General features: G+C 42.4%; 1 protein-coding gene across 2 annotated transcripts in view; it reads left to right on the top strand.

Annotated features, from left to right (window-relative positions):
• The window catches only part of LOC126272023 (CD109 antigen), a 740,173-nt gene that overhangs the window by 217,073 nt on the left and 495,907 nt on the right, over nt 1-27,193 (top strand). Inside the window, exon 2 of one of the 2 annotated variants that reach the window (XM_049974517.1) lies at nt 13,590-13,624. In XM_049974517.1, coding sequence (XP_049830474.1) covers nt 13,609-13,624 — 16 coding nt within the window. In that variant the 5' untranslated portion in view covers nt 13,590-13,608. Of the gene's footprint in view, nt 1-13,585; nt 13,625-27,193 lie in introns of those variants that run through there. The other variant, XM_049974519.1, reaches the window with a different exon arrangement.

Here is a 27,193-nt window from a genome sequence, read left to right as displayed (position 1 = left end):
TACAACGCTGCTAGGAGAGTGCAGCTTTTCGTGACGGGGTAGGGTAGCTGCAAACGCAGGCCCGGCTGGGCTGTAGCTTGCGTCCGCCCCAGCGCAAACTTCACCCCGTGGCAGCACCTGTTGCCAGGAGAGCAGTCACCTGTTTCGACTCTGGCAGTGCGCAGGTCCGCGGTGAGCGGCCGCAGGCAGCGCCCTTGGAGAAGGCGGCAGCGGCTGCGTGCGGCGATTGAACTTTCCCGCGCGCGCCAAACTGCTTCTGCTCGGCCGGCAAACTGGGACGCGTCAGTTCACCTCGTCTTGCAGCAAGCCAGCCAGCCAGGGGGCAGAGTCACTGGAGTGTTCGGGCCGAATGGTAGCAGCAAAACGAAGTAGGAGGACTGCAACATCATACCGCGGCGCGCAGGTGCATGGAAGATATGGCAGTCAATAGCTGCCTCGGCCTCCAATATAACTTGACGTCGTTACCGCTTTTAACGTGCCAAAGGCACTTAAGATATTAATAATTTTATTTATGTATCGTATGATGATGCAGAACTTGGATCAAATACATTATTTAACCCTAGGACGCCCACAATTTTTTTATGTCCCCTGATTTTGCCCAAGTAACTTTCATACTACATATTCCCTTTGAGTTATTGTTTGTTGGCTATTTTATGAAACGTTAGTGTCAATATATTTTACAGAAAATTCCTGCCTTGAAAGGAAAAATAAACAAACTTATTATGGGTCCAACAACCCCCCCCCCCCCCCCAGACTTCCATGCTATAGAAAATTTCCCTTTGTAGGATTTCGTATTTCTCATCTCCACAACAATGCAGGTTATTTCCTTGTTGGTTGGTATTCTTGATATTCACACCAATCGGTTTACTTTCAGAGGAAGTGATTGTTGATGTCAGTCAGCAGTTATTTATCTTGTAAACTTGCAGTGAGTTACTGCAGTTCGCAGCACGTAGGTCTCCAGTAACTTTGGTGTCCTACAGAGCAAAAACGAAACCAAGTAAGACCTTACTGATGTTGTCAACAATGCACCAAGATAAAGACACTGTTGGAGGAGAGAAGAATAAAACCAAGATAAATCCATATTATAATTCCACTAAAGGTGGAATTGACACCATTGATCAAATGGCGCATATGTACTCCTACAAGAGGGGAACAAAGAGATGGCCTCTATCTGTATTTTACTCTCTCATCGACATTTGTGCTATCAATGCAACCACAATATTCATCCAGCAACATCCAAGATGGAATGAAAAGAAACACAACAAACGGAAACTTTATCTTCTGCAAGCTGGGATGGAACTAGTAAAATTGCAAGTAGAAGAAAGAAGTGCCAATGCAAGAGGGTTATCTAACCGAATTGTTCAATCAATAGAGAAGCACGTCAGCCTCCTGCAGGGAAAGGTCGGTGCCATGTTTGTGTAAGAAAATCTAAAACAAAGAAGCAGACGTACAACGATATAAGTAAACCAAAACAATATTGTGGATAGTGTCATAAACATGTGTAACACACATTCTGAAAAAATTGTGAAGTGTGTCTCTTGCCTTGAAGTTGAGGACTCAAGAGTAGTCTATTGTATATGAACACAGCTGTATTTTGTATTGTAATATGTCAATTTTTTATTCACCAAATCCAATATTTATAACAATTAACAACATTTATAAACCGATGCCTTAGTTAAAATACATAAACCATTTTGAAAGTTGTAATTTTTCGTCAGTAAACTTATTTAATACCTGTGGGCTCGCCGAACCCCCCTCCCCCTCCTTGGCATCCAAGTTATAACAAAAGGCTTAGGGTTAAGAGTATACAGTGTAAGAAATAACAAGCAAAATACAGATACAGGTAACTCGAAATGACACTCGACACTTTCCGACAACATCTCTCCAACGTGGCCGCAAAAGTGAAAACCCGTAACAACATCGTTCAGAAACTTGCTGGTACCTCCTGCCTCGGGCATGGATGTGTTGATGTCCTTAGCTTAGTTATGTTTAAGTAGTTCTAAGTTCTAGGGGACTGATGACCACAGCTGTTAAGTCCCATAGTGCTCAGAGCCATTTGAACCATTTTTTAGAACATCAGCGTCTGAAGTCAAGAAAACCACCTTGGCGAACTGCGCAACAATTTGAAGCCTCCGACTTTAACATCAACGAAGTATGGAGAAGTCAGTGGGAAGAATAGTCAATGTTCAACTGTCACCTGGTTGAGAAGCCTTCCATGCGAGTTCCACGTTTCACACTCCTCAGACGCCAGTGGAGAACCATCAACCGCGTCCGAACAGGACAAGGGAACTGCGTATATCTGAAGCACAAATGGGGCTGGGCAACATCTCCATATTGTGACTGTGGAACTGCCCTGCAAACAGTAAATCACATTGTTGGTGAATGCCCGAAACGAGCCTTCGGGGATCAATGAATGACATCAACCATGCATCACCTGAAGGGCTCAACTGGATCAACAAATTCGACTTAGAAATCTCAGAATTTGTGTAATGTGTACATAATTTAGTATAATATTAATAATGTTAACGGCGAAAGAAACAAAATATTTTAATACGATAACGATAATTTATTTACGTCAATGTTTATTATATGGCTTTAGCACAACTTTCAGAAATTACAATTCCGATAAAGACATAGTTTGAAAAACATGTGTACTAAAATTGAAGGCGTACACGTGTCTTGCGGGCGATGTAAGAACTACCTAGATATAAACTGTAACAACTTTGACAACGTATTAATGTACACGATTATATGAACACCGATACGTGAATATGCACACGTCTAAATACGGGGAACGGTGGCCGGGCTGTTTCTTTAGTTTGGGGAAGCGTCTTTCTCACACTGTCTTGCCGTACTCACCCGTGCCCTGTAAACCGCGCACAGTGAAATTTCCGCCCAGAAAAGATCGAGCAAAGGTCCACTAATCCTCCCGTCCCAAATCTGCAACTTGTCCACCAGGCAGAACGGCCGTGGGCACGTAAGTACTGTTTTACTGAATGATTTCTGCTATGAAGAGAACGCGTTTGTCGAACAAGAACTTATTGTTAAAATTCCTACAGTCGATGGTGACGGTAATTTGTTTTCATTTTCTCTCTGACGTAGTCGCAAAATTTTTACTGGTGGCCGATGTTGGCCAACATTGTCTGTCTCCAGAAAATGGAATGGAAAGCAGAAAAATTAAATTGCAGACACGGAATTTAAAAACAGTGCCTAAGACGCGTTGTTACATTAAGTGAAAGGCTTGGAGTATGCCAGTATATAGGCGACACAAGCTGTGCTAGCTTCTCCTCGAAATCCTAGTGCAAGACGCGCGCGTTCTTTAAATCTGCCTTCAAAATAGGAATACTGTTTTCTTTGTAATTATAATTCCATGCGTCATTGTCAAGACTGCTCGGGGGAATATACATGAACATTACAAAATCGTGTACGAAGATGTATTTGAGAAAGTGTTGTTGTTGTGGCCTTCAGTCCGAAGGCAGATTTGATGCAGCTCTCCATGCCCCATGATCCTGTACAAGCTTCTTGATCTCCCAGTACTTACTGCAACCTACAGCCTTCTGAATCTGCTTAATGTATTTATCACTTGGTCTCCGTCTAAGATTTTTACCCTCCGCTTCCCTCCATACTAAATTGGTGATCCCTTGATGCCTCAGAATGGTCTACCAACCGTCCTCTCCTCGCCATTTGTATTCAGTACCTCCTCATTAATTACGTGATCTGCCCATCTAATCTTCAGCATTTTCCTGTAGCACCACATTTCAAACGCTTCTATACCTTTCTTGTCTAATCGTCCATGTTTCGCTTCCATACACCCTATACAAATACTTTCAGTAAGGACTTGCTGACATTTAAATCTATACTCGATGTTAACAAATTTCTCTTCTTCAGAAACGCTTTTCTTTTCATTGCGAGTTTATATTTTATATCCTCCCTACTTCGACCGTCATCAGTTGGTTGGATTGTCTTGGGGGAGGAGACCTAATAGCGAGGTCATCGGATCAGGGAAGGACGGGGAAGGAAGTAGGCCGTGCCCTTTCGAAAGGAACCATCCCGGCATTTGCCTGGAGCGATTTAGGAAGATCACGGAAAATCTAAATCAGGATGGCGGGACTCGGGATTGAGCCGTCGTCCTCGCGAAAGCGAGTCCATTGTGTTAACCACTGCGCCACTTCGCTTGGTCATAATCAGTAATTTTGCTCCCCAAATAGCGGAACTCTTTACAACTTTAAATGATTCATTTCCTGTTCTAATTCGACTACATTCTATTATCCTCGTTTTGCAGTTCATTATGTTCTACATCTACTTCTACGTGGATACTCTGCAAATCATATTCAAGTGCGTGGCAGAGGGTTCATGGAACGACTTTCACAATTCTCTATAATTCCAATCGCGTATAGCGCGCGGAAAGAACGAACACCTAAATCTTTCCGTACGAGTTCTGAAATCCCTTATTTTATCATGGTGATCCGTTCTCATATGTAGGTCGCCGTCAAAAGAGTATTTTCGCATTCGGAGGAGAAAGTTGGAGGGTGGAATGTCGTGAGAAGATTCCGCCGCAACGGAAAACGCCTTTGTATTAAAGATGTCCACCCCAAATCCTTTATCATTTCCGTGACACTTTCTTCCCTGTTTCGCGATAATACAAAACGTGCTGCCCTTCTTTGAACTTTTTTCGGTGTACTTCGTCAGTCCTATCTGGTAAGCATCCCATACCGCGCAGCAGTATCCTAAAAGTGGGCAGACAAGCATAGTGCAGGCAGTCTCCTTAGTAGATGTGTTACATTTTCTAAGTGTCCTGGCAATAAAACGTAGTCTTTGGTGTGCCTTTCACACAACATTTTCTGTGTGTTCCTTCCAATTTAAGTTGATCGTAATTGTAATTCCTATGTACTTAGTTGAATTTACGGTCTTTAGATCTGACTAATTTATCGTGTAACCGAAGTTTAACGAATTGCTTTTAGCAATCATGTCAATGACTTCACAGTATTCGTTATTTCGCGTCAACTGCCAATTTTCGCACCATGCAGATATCTTTTCGAAATCGTTTGGCAATGTGTTTTGATCTTCTGATGAGTTTACTTGACGATAAACGACAGCGTCATCTGCAAACAACCTAATACGGCTGCTCAGATTGTTTCCTGAATCGTATATATAGATAAGAGGCACCCTTGAGGAACACCAGAAATAACTTCTGTTTTACTCGATGACTTTCCGTCAGTTACTACGAACTGTGACCCCTCTGACAGTAAATCACAAATCCAGTCACATAAGCACGGAATTTCTCTGCAAGCCGCTTGTGTGGTACAGTGTCAAAATCCTTCTGGAAATCCAGAAATACGGAATCCACTTAAAATTCCTTGTCAATAGCACTCAACACTTCCTTCGCGTAAAGAGCTTGTTGTCACAAGAACGATGTTTTCTAAATCCGTGTTGACTATGTGTCAATAGGCCGTTCTCTTCGAGGTAATTCATAATGTTTGAACACAATATATGTTCCAAAATCTTGTTGCATATCGACTTTAATGATACGGGCCTGTAATTTATTGGATTACTCCTATCTTTCTTGAATATTGATGCGACCTGTACAACTTTCCAGTCTTTGGGTACGCATCTTACGTCGAGCGAGCGGTTGAATATGATTCTTATGTATGGACCTATTGTATCACCATACCCTGAAAGGAACTTGATTGGTATACAGTCGGGACCAGAAGACTTGCTTTTATTAAGTGCTTCACTACTCCGAGGATATCTACTTCTACGTTACTCCTGTTGGCAGCTGTTCTTGATTCGGCTTTTGGAATATTTACTTTGGCTTCTTTAGTGAAGTAATTTCGGAAGGCTGTGTCTAGCAACTCTGCTTTGGCAGCACTGTCTTAGATAGTACTCCATTGCTGTCGCGCAGAAAATGCATTAATTGTATCTTGTCGCTAGCATACTTCACATATGAACAGAATATCTTTGATTTTTCTGCCACATTTAGAGACAAATTGCGTGCAAAACTTGGAGCTTCTGTAAAAGATCGCCAATCTTGGAGATTTTGCGTTTGTTTGAATTTGGAATGTTTTTTTCGTTTTTTCTGCAAGAGTGTTTTGACTCATTTTGTTTACCATGGGGGATCAGCTCTATCGTTTGTTAATTTATTTTATATAAATATCTCAATTGCAGCCGATACTATTTCTTTGAATTAAAAAAAATGTTCAAATGTGTGTGAAATCTTATGGGACTTAACCGTCAAGGTCATCAGTCCCTAAGCTTACACACTACTTAACCTAAATTATCCTAAGGACAAACACACGCACGCACGCACGCACGCCCGAGGGAGGACTCGAACCTCTGCCGGGAGCAGCCGCACAGTCCATGACTGCAGCGCCTTAGACCGCTCGGCTAATCCCGCGCGGCTTTGAATTTAAATGTTCATCTTATATCCTCCTCCCAAGACTCTGCCCGTTCTGTTCAGCTGCTTTCCCAAGTCATTTGCTGTCTGTGGCAGAATTACAATGTCGTCGGCAAGTTTCCTGTACTGCTTGCTCAATATACAGATCGAATAACATCGGGGATAGGCTACAACCCTGTCCAATTCCCTTCCCAGCCACTGCTTCCCTTTCGTGCCCCTCGACTATTTATAACTGCCATCTGATTTGTGTACAGATTGTAAATAGCCATCCGATTCCTGTATTTTACCCCTGCCACCTTCGGAATTCGACAGACTGTCTTCCATTCAATATCGTGGGAAGGCGTAGGTTTGCTTTTCGTTAATCTCCCTTCTAAGTTAAGTCGTAGTGTCATGCGTGTTGCTCAAGTTTTTCCAAACTGATAGTTTGATAATTTTCACGCCTGTCAGCACTTGCTTTCATTGTAATTGGAATTATTATATTTCTGAAGAAGAGAAATTTGTTAACATCGAGTATAGATTTAAGTGTCAGGAAGACATTTCTGAAAGTATTTGTATGGAGTGTAGCCATGTATGGAAGTGAAACATGGACGATAAATAGTTTGGACAACAAGAGAATAGAAGCTTTCGAAATGTGGTGCTACAGAAGAATGCTGAAGATTAGATGGGTAGATCACATAACTAATGAGGAAGTATTGAATAGGATTGGGGAGAAGAGACGTTTGTGGCACAACTTGACCAGAACAAGGGATCGGTTGGTAGGACATGTTCTGAGGCATCAAGGGATCACCAATTTAGTATTGGAGGGCAGCGTGGAGGGTAAAAATCGTAGAGGGAGACCAAGAGATGACTACACTACGCAGATTCAGAAGGATGTAGGTTGCAGTGGGTACTGGGAGATGAAGAGGCTTGCACAGGATAGAGTAGCATGGAGAGCTGCATCAAACCAGTCTCAGGACTGAAGACCACAACAACAACAACAACATACTTCATAAATAACTTGGCGTAATAACGAACATTTTTAACGACACAGTGTATAACGAATTTCCATATATGGACAGACTATGCACAATAGAAGAAACGAAAGCACGCTTTAATCACTAAAAGAGACAAAAGCACTCTTTAATCATTAAAACAACAAGAACCAGTGCTATATGCGTTTGTAGGTGGACGTATCGTACAACGTTATGTCGGCCTTCATCCGCCAGGACCCGACTGTGGGCGCAGGGAGCGTGGGCGACTGTCAGGGAACAGGCAGTCAGACAGTCAGGCCGTCACCCAGGGAGCGTGATTACTGGGCGCGACGGGTGCAATTTTCGCTGGACGCAGTTTTCATTCGTACTACTCGGCTCCTTTTTATTTGCTCGTTATTCCTGTGAACTCGGAAACCGTGCCGGTTTCGTTGTTGGCAGCAGGTCTTCTGTGGTCGGTCAGTCATTGGTGGGGCTCATTTTCCTGGCCGTGAGTCCGCAGAGGAACAGCTAGGAAGTAGCCTGTGTTAAAGATAGGTTCCACTTTTCCAACTTAGTGTTGCTTCCAGAAGTCAAACTTTTCATACTGATTTATCCGCGAAAAAGCTAGGTCAAGCCAGAAAATTGAAATATCTAAAAATATAATGTTCTTCCGGGGGGGGGGGGACACCACGATGTGTGTCCCCCCCCCCCACCGCTCTCCCTTCTCCCATCTGAATATGCGCCTTCTGGTGCGGAAGTTATCTGGATGGAAGAACTGATTTATAAACCGCTAGAATGTCTTATGAAACTGATGTATGTTAAGAAAATACCCATAGTCGCTTTTACACATCTTTACGTTGAGCACTCTTTTTCTTTTAGCTCTGGTGCTCTAACTCACGAAAATATGTGAAAGACACTTGGTGCTAGTGTGGAACAGGTCGAGAGTAATTCTAAAACTTTTCTTTTCCTACGTGCCGAACGCAGTGTGCGGACGTATGGGGAACGTTAAAAAGTTAAACGTTTGTTTTATTAGTGTCAGCAAACTTTACCTCAGATAGTTTTATCTTCGAGACAACAGTTGTATTCGACGGCGGCCGGAGTAGCCGTGCCGTTCTAGGTGCTACAGTCTGGAACCGAGCGACCGCTACGGTCGGTCGCAGGTTCGAATCCTGCCTCCGGCATGGATATTTGTGATGTCCGTAGGTTAGTTAGATTTAATTAGTTCTAAGTTGTAGGCGACTGATGACCTCAGATGTTAAGTCGCATAGTGCTCAGAGCCATTTGAACCATTTGTATTCGTCATTTTTTTCTTTTCTTTGGTTGTGACTGTGGCGCCATTTTATTTGTTGCATGTTATTGTCAGTATTTCGACGAGTTAGCGAAGGTTTGTAATGTGGTTCAACAGTTCTCTCTCTCTTAGCCACAACGGACGAGAAATATGGGGTGCAACCTTTCGATTCCGTTTGTTATCTCTAATCAGTGAGATCGCGGGTCACCAGACTCGCGCTAGGGAGGACGGAAGTTTAAATGGCCGGCAGGTCGTACAGTTTCAGTTTTTCTGTGGTTTTCCCAAATCGCGTAAGATAATTACGTCTTTATAATGTGAATAATTTTTTTTAAAAAAAAACGTAGCGCTGAATGGCTTACAGTGGTCCATACCGTTGACCTTCAGCTGTCGCGTCGGATGACCTTGCCCGATTAGTGTAGGACCTGCGTCAGGCCTTATGAGCGCCGTGGTACAACTAGCAGGGGTGTGGGCCAGTCGTGTTCTGGGTCGCTGTACCATGTATGCATGTGGACGCTTCTCAGCGCCGTTGACAGTGACTTGCTGCCTCAGCTGTATCGGAAGACGGTATCCAGGTTTAAAGCCATTTGGCAGTGCTCTCGCCAGCAGTTCAACAATCTGAGCCTGACGGGGATTGTCGGCGCCCTCTGTGTTGTCAACTTATGCTGCGCAAAGCATTGTGGCCGAACAGTTGCAGTACTAAAAGTACCGTTCCGCGCGCCTCACGATGTGTGGTAACAATGGTCAAAAGACGATAGAAGTGGTGACTACAGATCCTGAATTTCAGAATATTCACTTGATTTTTGTATGAGACACATGACGCGGTGCTTGCTCAGAGTTAAATATTGACACAATTGCAGTAAAAAGCCGTCTTCGAAGCTCATACGTGTCAAACACAATGTGATCCGTTTCTATTCAAAGATCCGTTAAGGAGCTAGATATTTTGGTAACCAGCTAAAAAGTAATAATATATTTCAGTAAGTCCAATAGTTTTCGAGATACAAATTGAACCTGGGATCTTTCCCTGATCACAGAAATTTATTTGTAAGAAACTGTGCTGGATACTGCCGAGCGGTGTGTTGCAAATTTTAAAAACAATATATTTAAAAAGAATGATTTGGCACGTACGACATGAGCAACTGAGAGGCATGAGGATTAATTTAGAGAGATGCGCTTCAGTTGGACTAATATTTGTTCAAACCAATCGTGGTTGAAGCGTATCTGTGTAAACTAGTTATCGTTGTTTATGCCTGATGGGCACTGTGTCTTACTGACCCGCCTATTCAGAAAGGCCTCATACGAGGAAGAACTGGCGAACAGTTGGAAGGCGCTGTCAGGTGGTGCACTGTCATGTTGAAACGCTTCCCGTGGTTGCAAAGTCCTGCAACTGAGAGGCAAGCAGCGTTATCAGGTTCCCACACGACCGAAAAGCTCGGCGAAAACATAGCCCACTTCCTCGCGCTGTTATGATTTGACAGGTTCTGTGCTGTTTCGCGGACAGGAAAATTCCACCCAATTTTTTACGGGCAAATTCCGCCCGTTTCAAAAAAAAAAGTACGAAACTCTGCCCCTGACTAGAATCAAGTCCCGATTTTAGATACACATACAGACAGTATATGGAGACCTATACCGTACGTCAGTTACAGATATTTCAATGATATTTGTAGAATATATATAGACTGCAAAATTATTTTGTTTTGCCACGGTGAGCGGAGTGCTGTGGTGGCTGCCTACAGACGCTACTTCTCGCGACAGACTCAGATGCCAACTAATTTAAATCGGAGCATAGCGAAGTCCCTGCAGCAAATATTTTTGATTTTCCTCAGTCGGATGAAAGTGCGTGAACGTAGTGCGCCTTCAGGAATTTAACGAATGGAATGACGCGCAATTGATTTTTATTCTGCGGATGTTCGTTTTCAAACAAACCCAATTTATTTTAATTGTTATTGCATTTTTATTTCCAATTGAAGCTATTTCGTTTTTAGTTTCATGAGGCCTTTTGTTGTATGCTCTGTTCCCCGTGAATACTGCAGTGCATCACTAGAGGAGCAGTAACAGCAGGCTGGATCGAACGCGCACCAGTCATCGGATGTCCCCTGAGTAACAAATCCATCAGGGGCATTTCAATGCTTCTAACGGCGCCGAAGTCTACTGTCGATGATGTGATAGTGAAATGAAAACGCGAAGGAACACAGACACCTGAACTAATACCAGGCAGACATCGTCCACTGACCGACAAAAACCGTCTAGCTTTGTGGAGGGAGGTGCAAATAACAGCACGAAATCGGCGGACGTATCACTCGTGAGTTCCAAAGTGTTACCAGCAGTCCAACTAGTACAGTGACTGTTTTCTTATACGTCCTCAATTATCTGCTGGATCTATTCAAATCTCTGTCGTCCTCTACAGTTCTTACCCTCTACAGCTTCCTCTAGTGCCATAGAAGATATCCCCTGATGTCGTAACAGATGTCCTGCCATCCTGTTCCCTCTTTTAGAGATAATTTTCTCCTATTACGAGTATACAAAGACAAAGAAGAAGGCGAAACATAAGCAGATTTACCAAAGTCTTTATTAGCAAATTCTGCCATATTATAGGTGCGAAAGGCAATAATGTCTGTCAACGAAACTTTATATAGTCCAGCAACATTGGGTACTCCTGTGCCTCCACGGACAATGGCTACAGTGAACTATCCGTTACCATGATCAAACGAATCATTAATATATAAACTAAAATTAAGTCGGCATCAACAGAAAACAGAAGGTCCGTCCAGCAAGGCTTGAGCAGCGACAGACTTGACTGGTATACGATTCTTCTTGTTCCAGATGTAGCAAACTCAATGTTCTCGATGGTTTTGTAGACTGTCTGTTTAGTACGGCGACGGTATCTCCTGTAAGACCCCCAGATGTTTCTTTCCTCGCCGATTGTCCGGAGAACCACCTCATTCCGTATCTTATCAGTACACCGAATTTTCAAAATTCTTCTGTAGCACCACGTCTCAAAGGATTCGATTCTCTTCTGTTCCGGCTTTCCCACAGTCCATGTTTCACTCCCATACGATGCTGCTTTCTCAGAAATCTGTCCCTCACATTAAGGCCTGTGTTTGATATTTGTAGACTTCTTTTCCCCAGGAATGCCCTTTTCGTCAGCGCTAGTCTGCTTTTTATGTTCTCGTAGGTCCGTCCGTCATGGGTTATTTTACTGCTTAGGTAACAGAATTCCTTAACCTCGTCTACTTCCTGATGCTCAGTTCAGCTAGTCTCTCGCTGTTATCATTTCTGCTACTTCTCATTACTTTCGTTTTTCTTCTGCTTATTCTCAATCCATATTCCGTACTCATTGGATTGTTCGTTCCTTTCGACAGGTGCTGCAGTTCTTCTTCACTTTCACTCAGGATAGCAACGTCATCAGCGAATCTTAACAATGAAATCCCTTCATCCTGAATTTTAATCTTTCTCTTCAACCTTTCTTTTGTTTTACTCATTGCATCTTCGACGAATAGTCTGAATAGTAGACGTGATGCCTAACTCCTTTTTCAATCCGAGCACTTCCTTCTTGGTCTTGTTCAATGTGAGGCAAAAATATTGCCTGGCCCGAATAGTTTAGTGTCCGAGAACATTGTGCATGCCCATCTTCGGAAGTGCCAGTGTTCACAACTCTAGCGGTCTGTGGACCTTGAGCTTGGTGTTCACATCGTCAAATAGAAGCAATATAATATGTAGGATACAGTATATGTCCTGATTCATTGCAGTTTAACTCATCGTATAATTGAGTATGAAAAAATGGAAAAGGATGTAAGTGCCAAAAACTTAAAACAAAGGTTTGTATAAGCCAAGCGTAATGACACGAGAAATGTTGCAAGTGCCAGAAAAATTCCTACTAGTTTCAGGGGCAGTTAGAAGACAGCAGCTCTGTGCAAGCGCCAGCGGGGGAAGGGATGTAGGTGCCACCACCATGATGTATGTGCCTGCCTCTGCCCATCTTCCTATTCATGAGGAATCATACTCTCATTTTAGCATTTTCTGCTGCTGTTGATATTGCTCTATACTCGTCTCACCAGAAATCCTTGTCTTATTTCGATTTCATTTCACTGACCCCCGCCATCCCTAGATTGAATTTCAGCATTTCCCTTTACAGATTTTCTAGATTCTCTAACGTGTGGAAACTTCTGATATTCCACGCCCCGATTCGTACAACGTTATCCTACCGTGAGTTATTCAAACCTTTTCTCATGGTCACCTCGTCCTCGGCAGTCGCCTTCCGGAGATCCGAATGGGGGACTAGTATGGAATTAGCCAATGGGGAGGTCGTCGTGACACGTTTTCGATTGCATGTCACGTGTACTGTGAATATATGTTATATGTCCTTAATGCTGTGGTTTCCATTGCCTTCTGCATCCTCAAGCTGTTGATCATTGTTGATTCTTCCGCCGTTTAGGAACAGTTTCCCACCCCATGGGCAAGAGAATGCCCTGAACGTCTGTCCGCTCTTCCTCCCTCATTGACAAGGCCGTTGGCAGGATGAGGGTGACTTCTTATGCCGGTTCATGGAACTGAGTGTCCTGTTCAGAGTCCGGTCCTGCACCCAATGGAACACTTACGGATGAGTTAGAACGTCAGTTTAGGTGCAGACCCCGCGTCCAACATCAGTACCTCTCCTGATTTCGAGTCTTGAGGAAGAGTTCACTGCCATTCCTCCACACATATTGACATAGCTCACTGAAGTGTCGCAGAAGAGATCAAGCCGTCGTAAACGTGGAGGAGGACGCGCTCCGCCAGTCAGTCAGTCTCCACCGACTGGCGTCCGGATACCACCGATCAGATACTGTACAGATGCCCGGCAAAACTTATTTTTATGATATTCATTAGAACTATATTTTTAAATTTTCGTACAAGTTTCTCTCTAAGATGTGTTAAGTGTTGTCTCATCTATATTTTACACAATTTCGTTTTAATTTTACAGGGTAGCAGTTTCTCAGCAGATGTGTGGCGAGTGCAGTAAGTATTAAGTTAATAATTCTTTCCGTGTATTAAGTTTTAGATGATTCATTATTGAAGTGGGTGTGGGACTGCGGCTTGTCATAAACTTACACGTATAAGGAATACAAACAGCCTTACTTTTTATAAAATGTATTAATCACCCGACTATTATCGTCACCACATTAGTGTCAGCTGTAAACTGAACGCGGATACCCAACCTTCAGTCCATTAGGACAGGTAACGTGTACATTTACTGGTCTCACGGATTTCAATTTACACGAAGTGTGCACTCCACCCATCTAGCAACAACTGTCCATTATATCTGGTTGAATTTGACCATTCAGTTAACATTAATGTACTGTGGTAAATTGTCGTGTAATGAATATACGACTTTTGGTGTTACTGAAGCTCGTTATAAAGCGTAATATCGGAGCATTTAATTATTATCCTATTCCACAATTCTGTAGACTTGTAGTAGGAATTACCACTTGCTAAATTAATAATCGTTTAAGACTTACATGTACTTACACTCTGCATCTACATACATACTCTGCAAGCTACCTGACGGTGTGTGGCGCAGGGTACCTTGAGTGCCTCTATCGGTTCTCCCTTCTATTCCAGTCTCGTATTGTTCATGGAAAGAAAGATTGTCGGTATGCCTCTGTGTGGGCTCTAATCTCTCTGATTTTATCCTCATGGTCTCTTCGCAAGAACGTAGGAGGGTGCAATATACTGCTTGACTCCTCGGTGAAGGTATGTTCTCGAAACTTCAACAAAAGCCCGTACCGAGCTCCTGCAGAGTCTTCCACTGGAGTTTATTATTATCTCCGTAACGCTTTCGCGATTACTAAATGATCCTGTAATGAAGCGCGCTACTCTCCGTTGGATCTTCTCTCTCTCTCTCTCTTCTATCAACCCTATTTGGTACCTATCCCACACCGGTGAGCACTATTCAGTGGGCGAACAATTGTACTGCAACCCACTTCCTTTGCTTTCCGACTGCATTTCCTTAGGATTCTTCCAATGAATCTCGTCTGGCATCTGCTTTACCGACGATTAATTTGATATGGTCATTCCATTTTAAATCACTCCTAATGCCTACTCCCAGATAATATATGGAATTAATTGCTTCCAGTTGCTGACCTGCTATATTGTAGCTAAATGATAAAGGATCTTTCTTTCTATGTAGTCGCAGCACATTACACTTGTCTACATTGAGATTCAATTGCCATTCCCTGCACCATGCGTCAATTCGCTGCAGATACAATTTTCCATAGTTACAACCTCTCGATATACTAAAGCATCATCCGTAAATAGCCTCAGCGAATTTCTGATGTTATCCGCAAGTTCATGTATATATATTGTGAATAGCAACTGTCTTACGACACTCCCCTGCCGCACACCTGAAATCACTCTCACTTTGAAAGACTTCTCTCCATTGAGAATGACATGCTGTGATCTGTTATCTAGGAACTCTTCAATCCAGTCACACAATAGGTCTGATAGTCCATATACTCCTACTTTGTTTATTAAACGACTGTGGGGAACTGTATCCAACGCCTTGCGGAAGTCAAGAAACACGGCATCTACCTGGGAACCCGTGTCTATGGCCCTCTGAGTCTCGTGGACGAATAGCGCGAGCTGGGTTTCACACGATCGTCTTTCTCGAAACGCATGCTGATTCCTACAGAGTAGATTTCTAGTCTCCAGAAAAGACATTATACTCGAACATAATACGTGATCCAGAATTTTACAACTGATCGACGTTAGAGATAGAGATCTGTAGTTCTGCACATCTGTTCGACGTCTCTTCTTGAAAACGCAGATGACCTGTGCCCTTTTCCAATCTTTTGGAACACTACGTTCTTCTAGAGACCTACGGTACACCGCTGCAAGAAGGGGGGCAAGTTCCTTCACGTACTCTGTGTAAAATCGACCTGGTATCCCATCAGGACCAGCGGCCTTTCCTCTTTTGAGCGATTTTAGTTGTTTTTCTATCCCTCTGTCATCTATTTTGATATCTACCATTTTGTCATCTGTGCGACAATCTACAGAAGGAACTACAGTGCTGGCCTCCTCTGTGAAACAGCTTTGGAAAAAGACATTTAGTATTTAGGCCTTTAGTCTGTCATCCTCTGCTGCAGTACCATTTTGGTCACAGAGTGTCTGTACAGTTTGTTTTGATCCACCTACCGCTTTGACATAAGACCAAAATTTCTTAGGATTTTCTGCCAAGTCAGTACATAGAACTTTACTTTCGAATTCGTTGAACGCCTCTCGCATAGCCCTCCTCACACTACATTTCGCTTCGTGTGATTTTTGTTTGTCTGCAAGGCTTTGGCTATGTTTGTTTGCTGTGAAGTTCTCTTTGCTTCCGTAGCAGTTTCCCAATTCGGTTGTACCACGGTGGCTGTTTTCCATCTCTTAGGATCTTGCTTGGCGCAGACTCATGTAATGCATATTGTACGATACTTTTGAACTTTGTCCACTGATCCTCAACACTATCTGTACTTGAGAGAAAACTTTTGCGTTGAGCCGTCAAGTATTCTGAAATCTGCCTTTTTGTCACTTTTGCTAAACAGAAAAATCTTCCTACCTTTTTTTAATATTTCTATTAACGGCTGAAATCACCGGTGCTGTAACCGCTTTATGATCGATGATTCCCCGTTCTGCGTTAACTGTTTGAAATAGTTCGGGTCTGTTTGTCACCAGAAGGTCTAATATGTTATCGCCACGAGTCGATCCTCTGTTTAACTGCTCAAGGTAGTTTTCAGATAATGCACTTGAAAAAATTTCGCTGGATTCTTTGCCCTGCCACCCGTTATAAACGTTTGAGTCTTCCAGTCTATATCTGGTAAATTAAAATCTTCACCCAGAACTATAACATGGTCGGGAAATCTACTCGAAATATTTACTCAGTTTTCCTTCAGGTGCTCTGCCACAACAGCTTCTGAGCCAGGGGGGGCTATAGAGACATCCAATTACAGTGTTTTACCCTGCTTTAACCGTGACCTTCACCCAAATTATTTCACATTTCGGATCTCCGTCAATTTCCTTCGATATTATTGCGCTATTTATCGCTATAAACACGCCTCCCCCTTCACTGTCCAGCCTGCAGTCTGCGGTATACATTCCAATCTGAATTTAGAATCTCATTACTGTTTGCATCTGGTTTCAGCCAACTTTCTGTCCCTAGTACTATGTGGGCGTTGTGACCATTTATTAATGAGAGCAGTTCTGGGACGTTTCTATAGACGCTCCTGCAGTTTACTATTAGCACATTAATATTATTATTCCTTGTTGCGTTTTGCCTAGTACTACCTTGTAGCGTCTCAGGAGGCTTGTCGGGCCTAGGGAGGGAATTCTCTAACCTAAAAAACCCACATGTGCGCACCGCACGTACTCCGCTACCCTTGTAGCCGCTTCCTGCGTGTAGTGCACGCCTAACCTATTAGGGGGACCTTACATTTCTCCACTCGATAGCGGAGGTCGAGAAATTTTCACCCCAGATCTCCGCAGAATCGTCTGAGCCTCTGGTTTAAGCCTTCCACTCGGCTCCAAACAAGAGGACCGCGATCGGTTCTGGGAACGACACTACAGTTAGCTCAGATTCCACCCCGCGAGCGAGGCTTTCCGCCTTCACCAACTCCGCCAACCGCCTGTACGAACTGAGGACGACCCCTGAACCCAGCGGCAGGAGTCATTGGTGCCGACATGAGCAGCACTTTGCTGTCGGGTGCACCCAGTGCTCTCTATCGCCGCCGGCAGGGCCTCCTCCACATCTCAGGTGAGACCCCCCCTCCTCCCCCCGGCAAGCAGAGTGAGCACTGGCCTTCTTTCCTGACTTTTCCGTTCTAGACAGTAGACCGTCGTTGTTGTGGTTATGAAGTTTTTTTGTATAGAATTGCGCTGTAAAGGTACACGCATCTGTTGCATTATACCGCGTCTTGCACTAGTTGTTGCCATTTTGAATATCCGTAGTTAACGGAAATTTACGGTACCAATTGTTTTACAGCTAGAACTTCTTTTTAACAGAAATCGCAACACGTCTATTCGCAATGTGCAACTTTTGCAGTAAAACACACATTAATGCAGTGGCTCAGTATAAAAGAGAAATAAATAATGTAGGAATATTATTATATGTTGTTTAATTTAGCCCGACGTGTATAAGCACTCACTAGCTCATTTCTCAGGGTAGTTACGTAATCGTCGATAATTAATCGCCCTTTTCTTATATACTCAACACTACAGATATTATTGCGCTATTTATCGCTTTAAACACGCCTCCCCTTTCACTGTCCAGCCTGCAGTCTGCGGTATACATTCCAATCTGAATTTAGAATCTCATTACTGTTTGCATCTGGTTTCAGCCAACTTTCTGTCCCTAGTACTATGTGGGCGTTGTGACCATTTATTAATGAGAGCCTGATGTAGCCGAAAACTGCCGCCAGAGAACGCTGTGCTCGCAGGTCCGTTCAGCATTTACGTGCAATGGGTACATCTACATCTACATCTACATGACTACTCTGCAATTCACTTTTAAGTGCTTGGCAGAGGGTTCATCGAACCACAACGATCAAGGCTGAACAATCGGTTGTATGGGTCCCGCAAGCTCCAAGCCAAAATTCTCGAAGATTAGTGGGTGGCCGTATGTGCAACAGTGATTCCTCGTTGTTATGTAATAAAATAAAAATTATTTGTGACTCTTTTTCTTTGCTATCAGTTTAATGTATTAGAATGAATATGAGACGTGACTTATATAAAAGAGAAACACACATTAATGCAGTGGCTCAGTATAAAAGAGAAATAAATAATGTAGGAATATTATTATATGTTGTTTAATTTAGCCCGACTTGTATAAGCACTCACTAGCTCAGTTCTCAGGGTAGTTACGTAATCGTCGATAATTAATCGCCCTTTTCTTATATACTCAACACTACAGATATTATTCCAGGCTCGCGAGAACTCTTGTGCTCATGGTACCAGAGAGTATTTGCCAAGTCTGTTTGATGTACACTACTGCAATACGTAACTTAACAGCGTGGTTTCGTCTCAATTCCCCGGTATAAGATAACAAGAGTAGCATCTACAAATGAAATCCTATAATGGAACTGGAATCCTATGACCAGACCTTTTCTGCCTGGGATGTTATCTCGTTACATAAAGAAAATCTGTTAGTAAAATTGTTAAGCTATTAGTAGCTGCCTCCAGTCTCGTTGGATCTGAAATAAAGTTAATTGCCCTAACCGACGGCACGTCTCGTAGAGAAGGTAAAAGAAAACTGTTAAAGAATTTTCTAATACGGCGCCGAACAATGAAAATTCTTTGTTAAGGCACAATGGAAAATTGTACTGAAATGCAGGAGGATCTGCAGCGAATTGACGCATGGTGCAGGGAATGGCAATTGAATCTCAATCATTTAGCTACAAAATAGCAGGTCAGCAACTGGAAGCAGTTAATTCCATAAATTATCTGGGAGTAAGCATTAGGAGTGATTTAAAATGGAATGATCATATAAAGTTGATCGTCGGTAAAGCAGATGCCAGACTGAGATTCATTGGAAGAATCCTAAGGAAATGCAATCCGAAAGCCAAGGAAGTAGGTTACAGTACGCTTGTTCGCCCACTGCTTGAATACTGCCCAGCAGTGTAGGATCCGTACCAGATAGGGTTGATAGAAGAGATAGAGAAGATCCAACGGAGAGCAACGCGCTTCTTTACAGGATCATTTAGTAATCGCGAAAGCGTTACGGAGATGATAGATAAACTCCAGTGGAAGACTCTGCGGGAGAGACGCTCTGTAGCTCGGTACGGGCTTTTGTTGAAGTTTCGAGAACATACCTCACCGAAGAGTCAAGCAGTATATTGCTCCCTCCTACGTATATCTCGTGAAGAGACCATGAGAATAAAATCAGAGAGATTAGAGCCCACACAGAAGCATACCGACAACCTTTCTTTCCACGAACAATACAAGAGTGGAATAGAAGGGAGAACCGGTAGAGGTACTCAAGGTACCCTCCGCCACACACCGTCGGGTGGCTTGCAGAGTATGGATGTAGATGTTGATGTAGATATCTACTTAAGACAATCCAGGTATCAGACTACCAATTGATTGACCACATACACAAATAGTTTTGCAAAATAACCATTAAATTTTTTGGGGTTTTATGTACAACTTACATTATCAGCTGTTACAGCAAGTTGAGCTTCACACAAGAACGTCCTCACGGGTCCGAATCCAAGCAGATAAGATAAGTGAAAAACAAAGGAAATATAGTTCATGCATATAAGCGCAAGAGTCCATGGAATAAGATATCCAGTTCTATCTCTTCTTCTTTGGCGTACATGTCGATTATTTATAACATTTATCCTAACATTTAGTTTACATTTCTTTAAACTCAGGTCCACCCAGGAGAAACAGTACATCGTCATCTACTGGCTCGTGAACAGCACTGACAGTTCCTGTCCTGGGTGGTTACTAGGAAAATACAGGAACGGTTGAGCCCAAACGAAGCTGCAACTCCCTGTACAAGTTCTTGTGCGCGTCCACAAGAAGTCTGACTGGTGAGAGAGCGACAGTGTAGCCATCACTGCTGACATTTATTGTCAACAACTAAGGCGTCTTACAGGCGCAGTCCAAGACCAACGACCAGGAAAAGAGCTTGAAGTGGTGGTTCCCGCCCTAATTGTGCTGGACTGGCAAAAAAACGCCACACAGGAGTTGGGTTGGGAAGTCATTCTGCACCCACCTTACTCATGTGGTCTTGCATCCCCAGATTTTCACCTATTCCGAAAAGCAACCATCACAAATATTAAGTGAGCAGACTGGCTAGGAATTGGAGGTTGTCACGTAGCTACAGCCAATATTGCCAATGTTCGTCTATGAAACTGGACTCGATAAGCAACCTGAGCTATCAGTCAACGGAATCTAACCTGCATAACACTGTGTTTCTGTTGTATGAGTGTATTTTACTGTCATTTGAGCCCTCAACAGATCGTTACATGAAAAACTTAAAATTAACATTTGGATAAGCTGTCTGACTGCGTTTTTGAACAAGAATGTACAAGTGATACAGAATCTGACTTGTGCAACGCAATTTACTGGACTAGAGTACATGACATGTGGTGTGTCAGTGTCTATGTTTTGGCCCCAAGTTTTACACTCACCTCTTTAGATAACTGCCTTTCTTCATGTGGTTTACAGCAATGTGCAGCAGCAGCAGCGCCTAAAGATTATTGTTACTAAGAATGAATTTAATAAAAAGGGGTTTGCGTGGGTCCTGTTAACTATTAAATAATTTTTGAGAAGGGATTTCATTACTTAAGTCTATTTAAAACTTCAGAATCATCATGAACACGTATTAATAACGACAATGAAAAATGATATTTGTCAATAATGGCTAAGTGTCAGATTAACAAATTATTTCAGTATCACTGTCTTGAAAGGAGGATGTAAGATGAACATCAACAAAAGCGTGAATAATAATAATAATTATTATTATTATTATTTGGATGATACGGAGACTTCTTTGACTGACAAGCAAAACATGGAATTGTTGCAAACTCGGACTAACAATCACGAGCGCAACACTGCAATTGCTTTTGCGCTATGCTTGTCAATTTTACCTTGGATATCATTTTCACGCGCAGTTGCGCCATCTAAATCTCTCCTGCAGATATATTTATTTTTATTTTTTATTTATTTATTTAGTTATTGTTCAGTGGGACCAAATCAAGGAGAAGTCTCCATGGTCAAGGAACGAGTCAATACATGAAATTATAACACGATATTAGAAACAGATAAAATGAAATATAAATAAAACATATTTAAGTGACAAGTCGTAAGTTTAAATAAAGAAAATCAACAATGTAACACTGGAAGTTGCTTAATTTTTTAGCTCTTCCAGGAGCTCCTCGACAGAATAGGAGGAGTGAGCCATGGGGAAACGCTTCAGTTTAGACTTACAAGAGTTTGGGCTACTGCTAAGATTTTTGAGTTCTTGTGGTAGCTTATTGAAAATTGATGCAGCAGAATACTGCACTCCTTTCTGCACAAGAGTCAAGGAAGTGCATTCCACATGCAGATTGGATTTCTGCCTAGTATTAACTGAGTGAAAGCTGCTAACTCTTGGGAATAGGCTAATATTGCTAACAACAAACGACATTAAAGAAAATATATACTGTGAGGGCAACGTCAGAATTCCCAGACTGTTGAATAGGGGTCGACAAGAGGTTCTCGAACTTACACCACATATAGCTCGAACAGCCCGTTTTTGAGCCAGAAATACCCTTTTTGAATCAGAAGAATTACCCCCAAAAATAATACCATACAACATAAGCGTATGAAAATATGCGAAGTTGGCTACTTTTCGTGTTGAAGTGTCACTTATTTCAGATACTCTTCTAATGGTAAATAAAGCAGCATTTAATTTCTGAACCAGATCCTGGACATGGGCTTTCCACAACAGCTTACTATCTGTCCGAACGCCTAGGAACTTGAACTGTTCCGTCTCGCTTATAATACGCCCATTCTGTCCGATCAAAATACCGGTTCTTGTTGAATTGTGAGTTAGCAATTGTAAAAACTGAGTCTTACTGTGATTTAGCATCAAATTATTTTCCACAAGCCACGAACTTATTTCATGAACTACATAATTTGATACTGTTTCAATATTACACACAAGATCCTTCACTACCAAACCGGTGTCATCAGCAAACAGAAATATTTTTGAATCACCTGTAATACTAGAAGGCATATCATTTATATAAATAAGAAACAGCAGTGGCCCCAGCACCGACCCTTGGGGAACGCCCCACTTAACAGTGCCCCATTGGAACTGAACATCACTACCACTCTCAGTATTGCGGAGAATTACCTTCTGCTCTCTGTTCTTAAAGTAAGAGGCGAACCAATTGTAAGCTACTTCTCTTACTCCATAATGGTCCCACTTCTGCAGTAATATTTTGTGGTCAACACAGTCAAAAGCCCTCGTTAAATCAAAGAAAACACCTAGCGTTCGCAACCTTTTATTTAATCCGTCCAAAACCTCACAGAGAAAAGAGAATGTAGCATTTTCAGTTGTTAAACCATTTCTAAAACCAAACTGAACATTTGACAGCAAATTATGTGATTTTAAGTGGCCCAGTAACCTTGTATATACAACCTTCTCGATAACTTTAGCAAACACCGATGGCATAGAAATAGGTGTATAATTGTCAATATTATCCCTGTCTCTCTTTTTATAAAGTGGCTTCACTACCGAGTACTTTAATCGGTCAGGAAACCGACCACTCCTAAAGGAAAAGTTACAGATATGGCTAAGTGCTGGGCTAACATACATAGAACAATACTTCAGTATTCTGCTATATACCCCGTCATATCCTAGAGAGTTCTTGGTCTTTAGTGATTTAATTATTAAGTCAATCTCCCTCTTGTCAGTATCTTGGAGGAGCATTTCAGGTAACAGTCTCGGAACACTTTTTTCTAAGAGCGCTATACGATTCCCTGTTGGGACTAGGTTTCCATTTAGTTCACCTGCTACATTCAGAAAGTGATTATTAAATACTGTACATATATGCGACGTATCAGTAACACGGACATTCCCACTACGCACTGATTCTATATCCTCGACCTGTGTCTGCAGACCAGCCACTTCCTTTACGACTGACCACATGGTTTTTATTTTATCCTGAGACTTAGCTATTCTATCTGCATACAACATACTTTTTGCCTTCCTAATAACAGTTTTGAGCACCTTACAATACTGTTTGTAATAGGCTGCTACATTTAGAATCTGACTATTTCTAACGTTTTGATATAATCGCCACTTTGTTCTACAAGATATTCTTATCCCTCTAGTCAGCCACCCAGGCTGCCTGTTTGTGCTAGTACCCTGTTTTGAACGTTCTGACGGAAAGCAACTTTCAAAGAGCACGAGAAAAGTCTTGAGAAAAGCATTATATTTATCGTCTACTGTATAAATGAAATCAGGCTTTGAGTGTGGTAAGATCTGCCGTCATCGACGTGAGGGCAGCGTGACACGCCTTCTGTCTGCGAGCTCTCGACCGACACCACTCTTCCTCTCTCGCAGACACACCTTGTCTCAAAACAAAATCACGCTCCCTTGCTTCGCCGTCAGACTGTTAATATCGATATCTGAGTGCTTACAAAATGCGAATAACAGTGTTAAACTACATTGTTGTATGTAATGAAGAGTTCTGCCACACTACTTACAAGGTTTTAGCAAGGTGGTAACGTTCTTGTCAGAAGCCACGTTTCATCATTCAGCCCGCTAGACTCTAATTGTGTTAGAGTATCTGAAAGGGATAAGAGGCTTTCGCTATGAGGTGATGGATGTTTATTCGGGCAGTTGGCGGTGCGGCGGCCTGTTGACAGAGGAAACTGCGCGGAGTCACTAGATCTCGCTCTGGCGAGGCGCCCTAAGGGCCAGCAGCCCGCCGAACTCTCGCCCTTTGTACCGGAACGTCCCACCTAACTAAACACTGTGGGCCGCCAGCGGACGTGCAACAAGTTGCGACTAAATTTGCTTGTCAGACTTAAAGTTGGCTACCGCCTGCAGCAACACTATAGTGCGCGTCATTTGTGACGGCGGTCGCGTTTAGGTTCGTTCTGCGCATCTGACGTCACAAAACGCAGTCAGCCAATGAACAGAGAACGACGTTGCCAGAGTTCGACTGCAGTGCAGAGCACAGACGAGTGTCTTCAGCTTTAAAAACGTTCAGTCATAAATAAAGTAATAGAAGAAAAACCAATGTCTTGATAGCAGACACTCTTTTATAGAAAGTTTGGAAAAACCATTTATACCAACTGCTTCATACTCTATTAATTAATTAAACCAAACAAGCAATAACCTCCTAATTCAGGCGATAGCAAGGAAATGTATTTTTATCAATCTCACGAACCGCTTTTTCGCAATAAAGAACAGCAGTAATTGTTTATTTCCTATTGCACTTCGACGAAGAGTGAGAAATTCATAGTGATACCAACAATGTTTGTCGGTATTTTGCGTGACGGTTTTCGAGTCCTCAAAGAGTTTAATAGACCAACGAACTGCGCTAGCGTGATGGTTAAGGTGTTGGGCTGCTAAGTGAAGTCCATGAGTTCAAACCCTGTACAGTGCTGAATATTTTCTTTCTTTAAAAACAATATAGAAGTGTCTTACTTCATGAATTTTATTCGTTCGAATGTAATTTTTTGAAATTTCTAGTGCTTTGTCACTTCATTAAAATAAAAGCCAAACGCGCCCGGTGTAAATAAAACTTTTGTTACAGTCACGAAAGATGGAATATTTCTCAATATTACATACGACACCTATTTGGTACTTAAATTAAATGAGATATTGTTACACAGTAAATTTTATATGAAATTTAGGTATCTCGTCCACATTTCATTCTCAACATTGTGGCAACTAAAATCGACCATACGGAAAGTATACACTATGGACTTTACCTCTGCAAACTATTCAATATTTCGTGCAATGGTTTACTACATTTAATGCTGCATAATAACTGCGTTGAACATCGAAACAAAATTAAATCATTTATGGGGGGAAGGTATCAATCAAGATGATGTGTAAAAATCAAATTTTTGGGCCAAATAGTTTTTGTTAAATCGAATGATAAGTGTGTCAAAGCAGTCGGAACACCATGTGTCTGCACAGGCGAGCTGTGCAGTGATGACGAAATCGCACACAGCGCGGAATGCGGGGAGCACGTCTCTGTAGCAGCGAAAGGATTACTGTGGCCGTGGTGGCTTTACTTCATCAACTGTACGCGCTCTCCCCTAAACGTTAAGTTTGCGAACTATACTATACTATACTATGGCGCTGCTTCTTTTGGCACGTGTGTCGTGTGCAACTGGCAACACAGTAGTGCGCGAACCGCCAAGATAAAAGAATTGAACTAAAGCAACTTCACACAGAGAGCACCGCAAACATTTCCCTGGCACTGTGCTCTTACTGTTCGTTACCGGCAGAGGGGAGCGGGTAGAAATTGAATGAAATGTCACGTATGAGAGTAAAATGCAAAAAAAAGACACAATGCGTACACATCTCCTGTTAACACAGCCGAATATTATTGTGTACTTGAAGAAAAGCTGCCATTTAGTTCGGAAGAAGTAGAAACGTAATACAGCACCAGGCGAAAAAAATCGGAAAAACTGTAAAACAGAGATCATGCTAAGAAGTATCTCTGATAGGATTATCGTGGCTGTTTTTGATTTCATTGTTGAGAGGAACAGTGAAGTCAAATTAAATTTCAGGACGGGGTCTAATCTGGCAAAGCTACACGTTCCACTGCCAAGACCGCAGAAAACAGCTTTGTATCAAAATAAATACCTTAATAGTACTGTTAAAGAGCTTAAATGTACACAGTCCCAAAGTAATCACGTAAAAGTACTGTGCTATAGAGGGGAGAGAACAGATTCGCCAAGTACCGAAATTAAACGTGGGCATCGAAATGCGATGGCAGTTTCTGAAGAAAATTTTATGAACGTTGATTGTGGGCCACAAGGAAGTTGGAGTATAAAAAACCTAAGCATGTGAAGGGCTTTGTTACACAAGGATATTAAAAATGAAATGACCAAGTGAAGTGTGAAGAGAAAAAATAACAAAAATAATAGCAGAATAAAGATACCTACATAAACCCCGCACCTTAAAGAAGAGTAAGATCCGTAAAAACTGCTGAGGGGTAGCGAGATAGAACGTCACATTAAAGGGAGCTGCTGACGGCTAATATCCCGTGCAGAGGGGCAGATATTAAACTACATTAAAGTATACGGTGTGAGCTATTCGGCGTAGAGTATATGAAAAAATGCAAACGTTCGCATGAGAGAAGTAGCGGAAGAGGGTACCAAGCGGAGAGTAAAAAAGGAGAGCAGTAGGGAAGTAACGCAGACGGCAGGAGCGCTCCTCCCACACTCTGTGTGGGCCATCCACACTGCCGTGACCTGACCTCTGGCGCGCAATGGTCGCGACACACACGTCACGCGATGCGCCCTCGCGGAACACGATGGTAAGGAGCAGTGACGAATTCAGGGGCAGGACCGAGGGGGGGGGGGGCGGGGGGGGGGATAAATTATAATCTGGTCTGTTAACTTGTACCGTTGTGACGAAATTTAAACTACGCCCGCCGCTGTTGCTAACGAAGTTTGTAGTCAACTATGGAGAAGTCGTGATGACACATAGTTTTTACAAGCAAAATGAATGTGTAACACAATAGGTGGCGACTGGGTCCCTATAGTTTGGTTTCGTTACTTATCCGTTCAGTTTGGAACTCTTAGCGTCGATTGTTCTATTATCATTATTATTACCTTTCCCTTCTCAGACGTTTTGTCTTGTTAAAAATGGAAAGTGGCGCGGATCTTGATCAAGCGTAACTTCCTTTTAATTGTACGGAATGTGTTACATTGCATTTAGGAACTTTCGGGTAATTGAACATGTATCAATAATTACACATTTCTGTAGTTGCGTTGATGTACTGGTGGAGATTGTGTGGTATGACTCCTGCAGTTGATAGTACAATTGGTATAATGTTAACTTTATCCTCAGCCAGTTGGATGTATTTTTCA

The sequence above is a fragment of the Schistocerca gregaria genome, chromosome 5 (assembly GCF_023897955.1).
Source record: "Schistocerca gregaria isolate iqSchGreg1 chromosome 5, iqSchGreg1.2, whole genome shotgun sequence".
In the NCBI taxonomy this organism is placed as follows: domain Eukaryota; kingdom Metazoa; phylum Arthropoda; class Insecta; order Orthoptera; family Acrididae; genus Schistocerca; species Schistocerca gregaria.
This window is presented reverse-complemented; position numbering and strand designations above follow the sequence as displayed.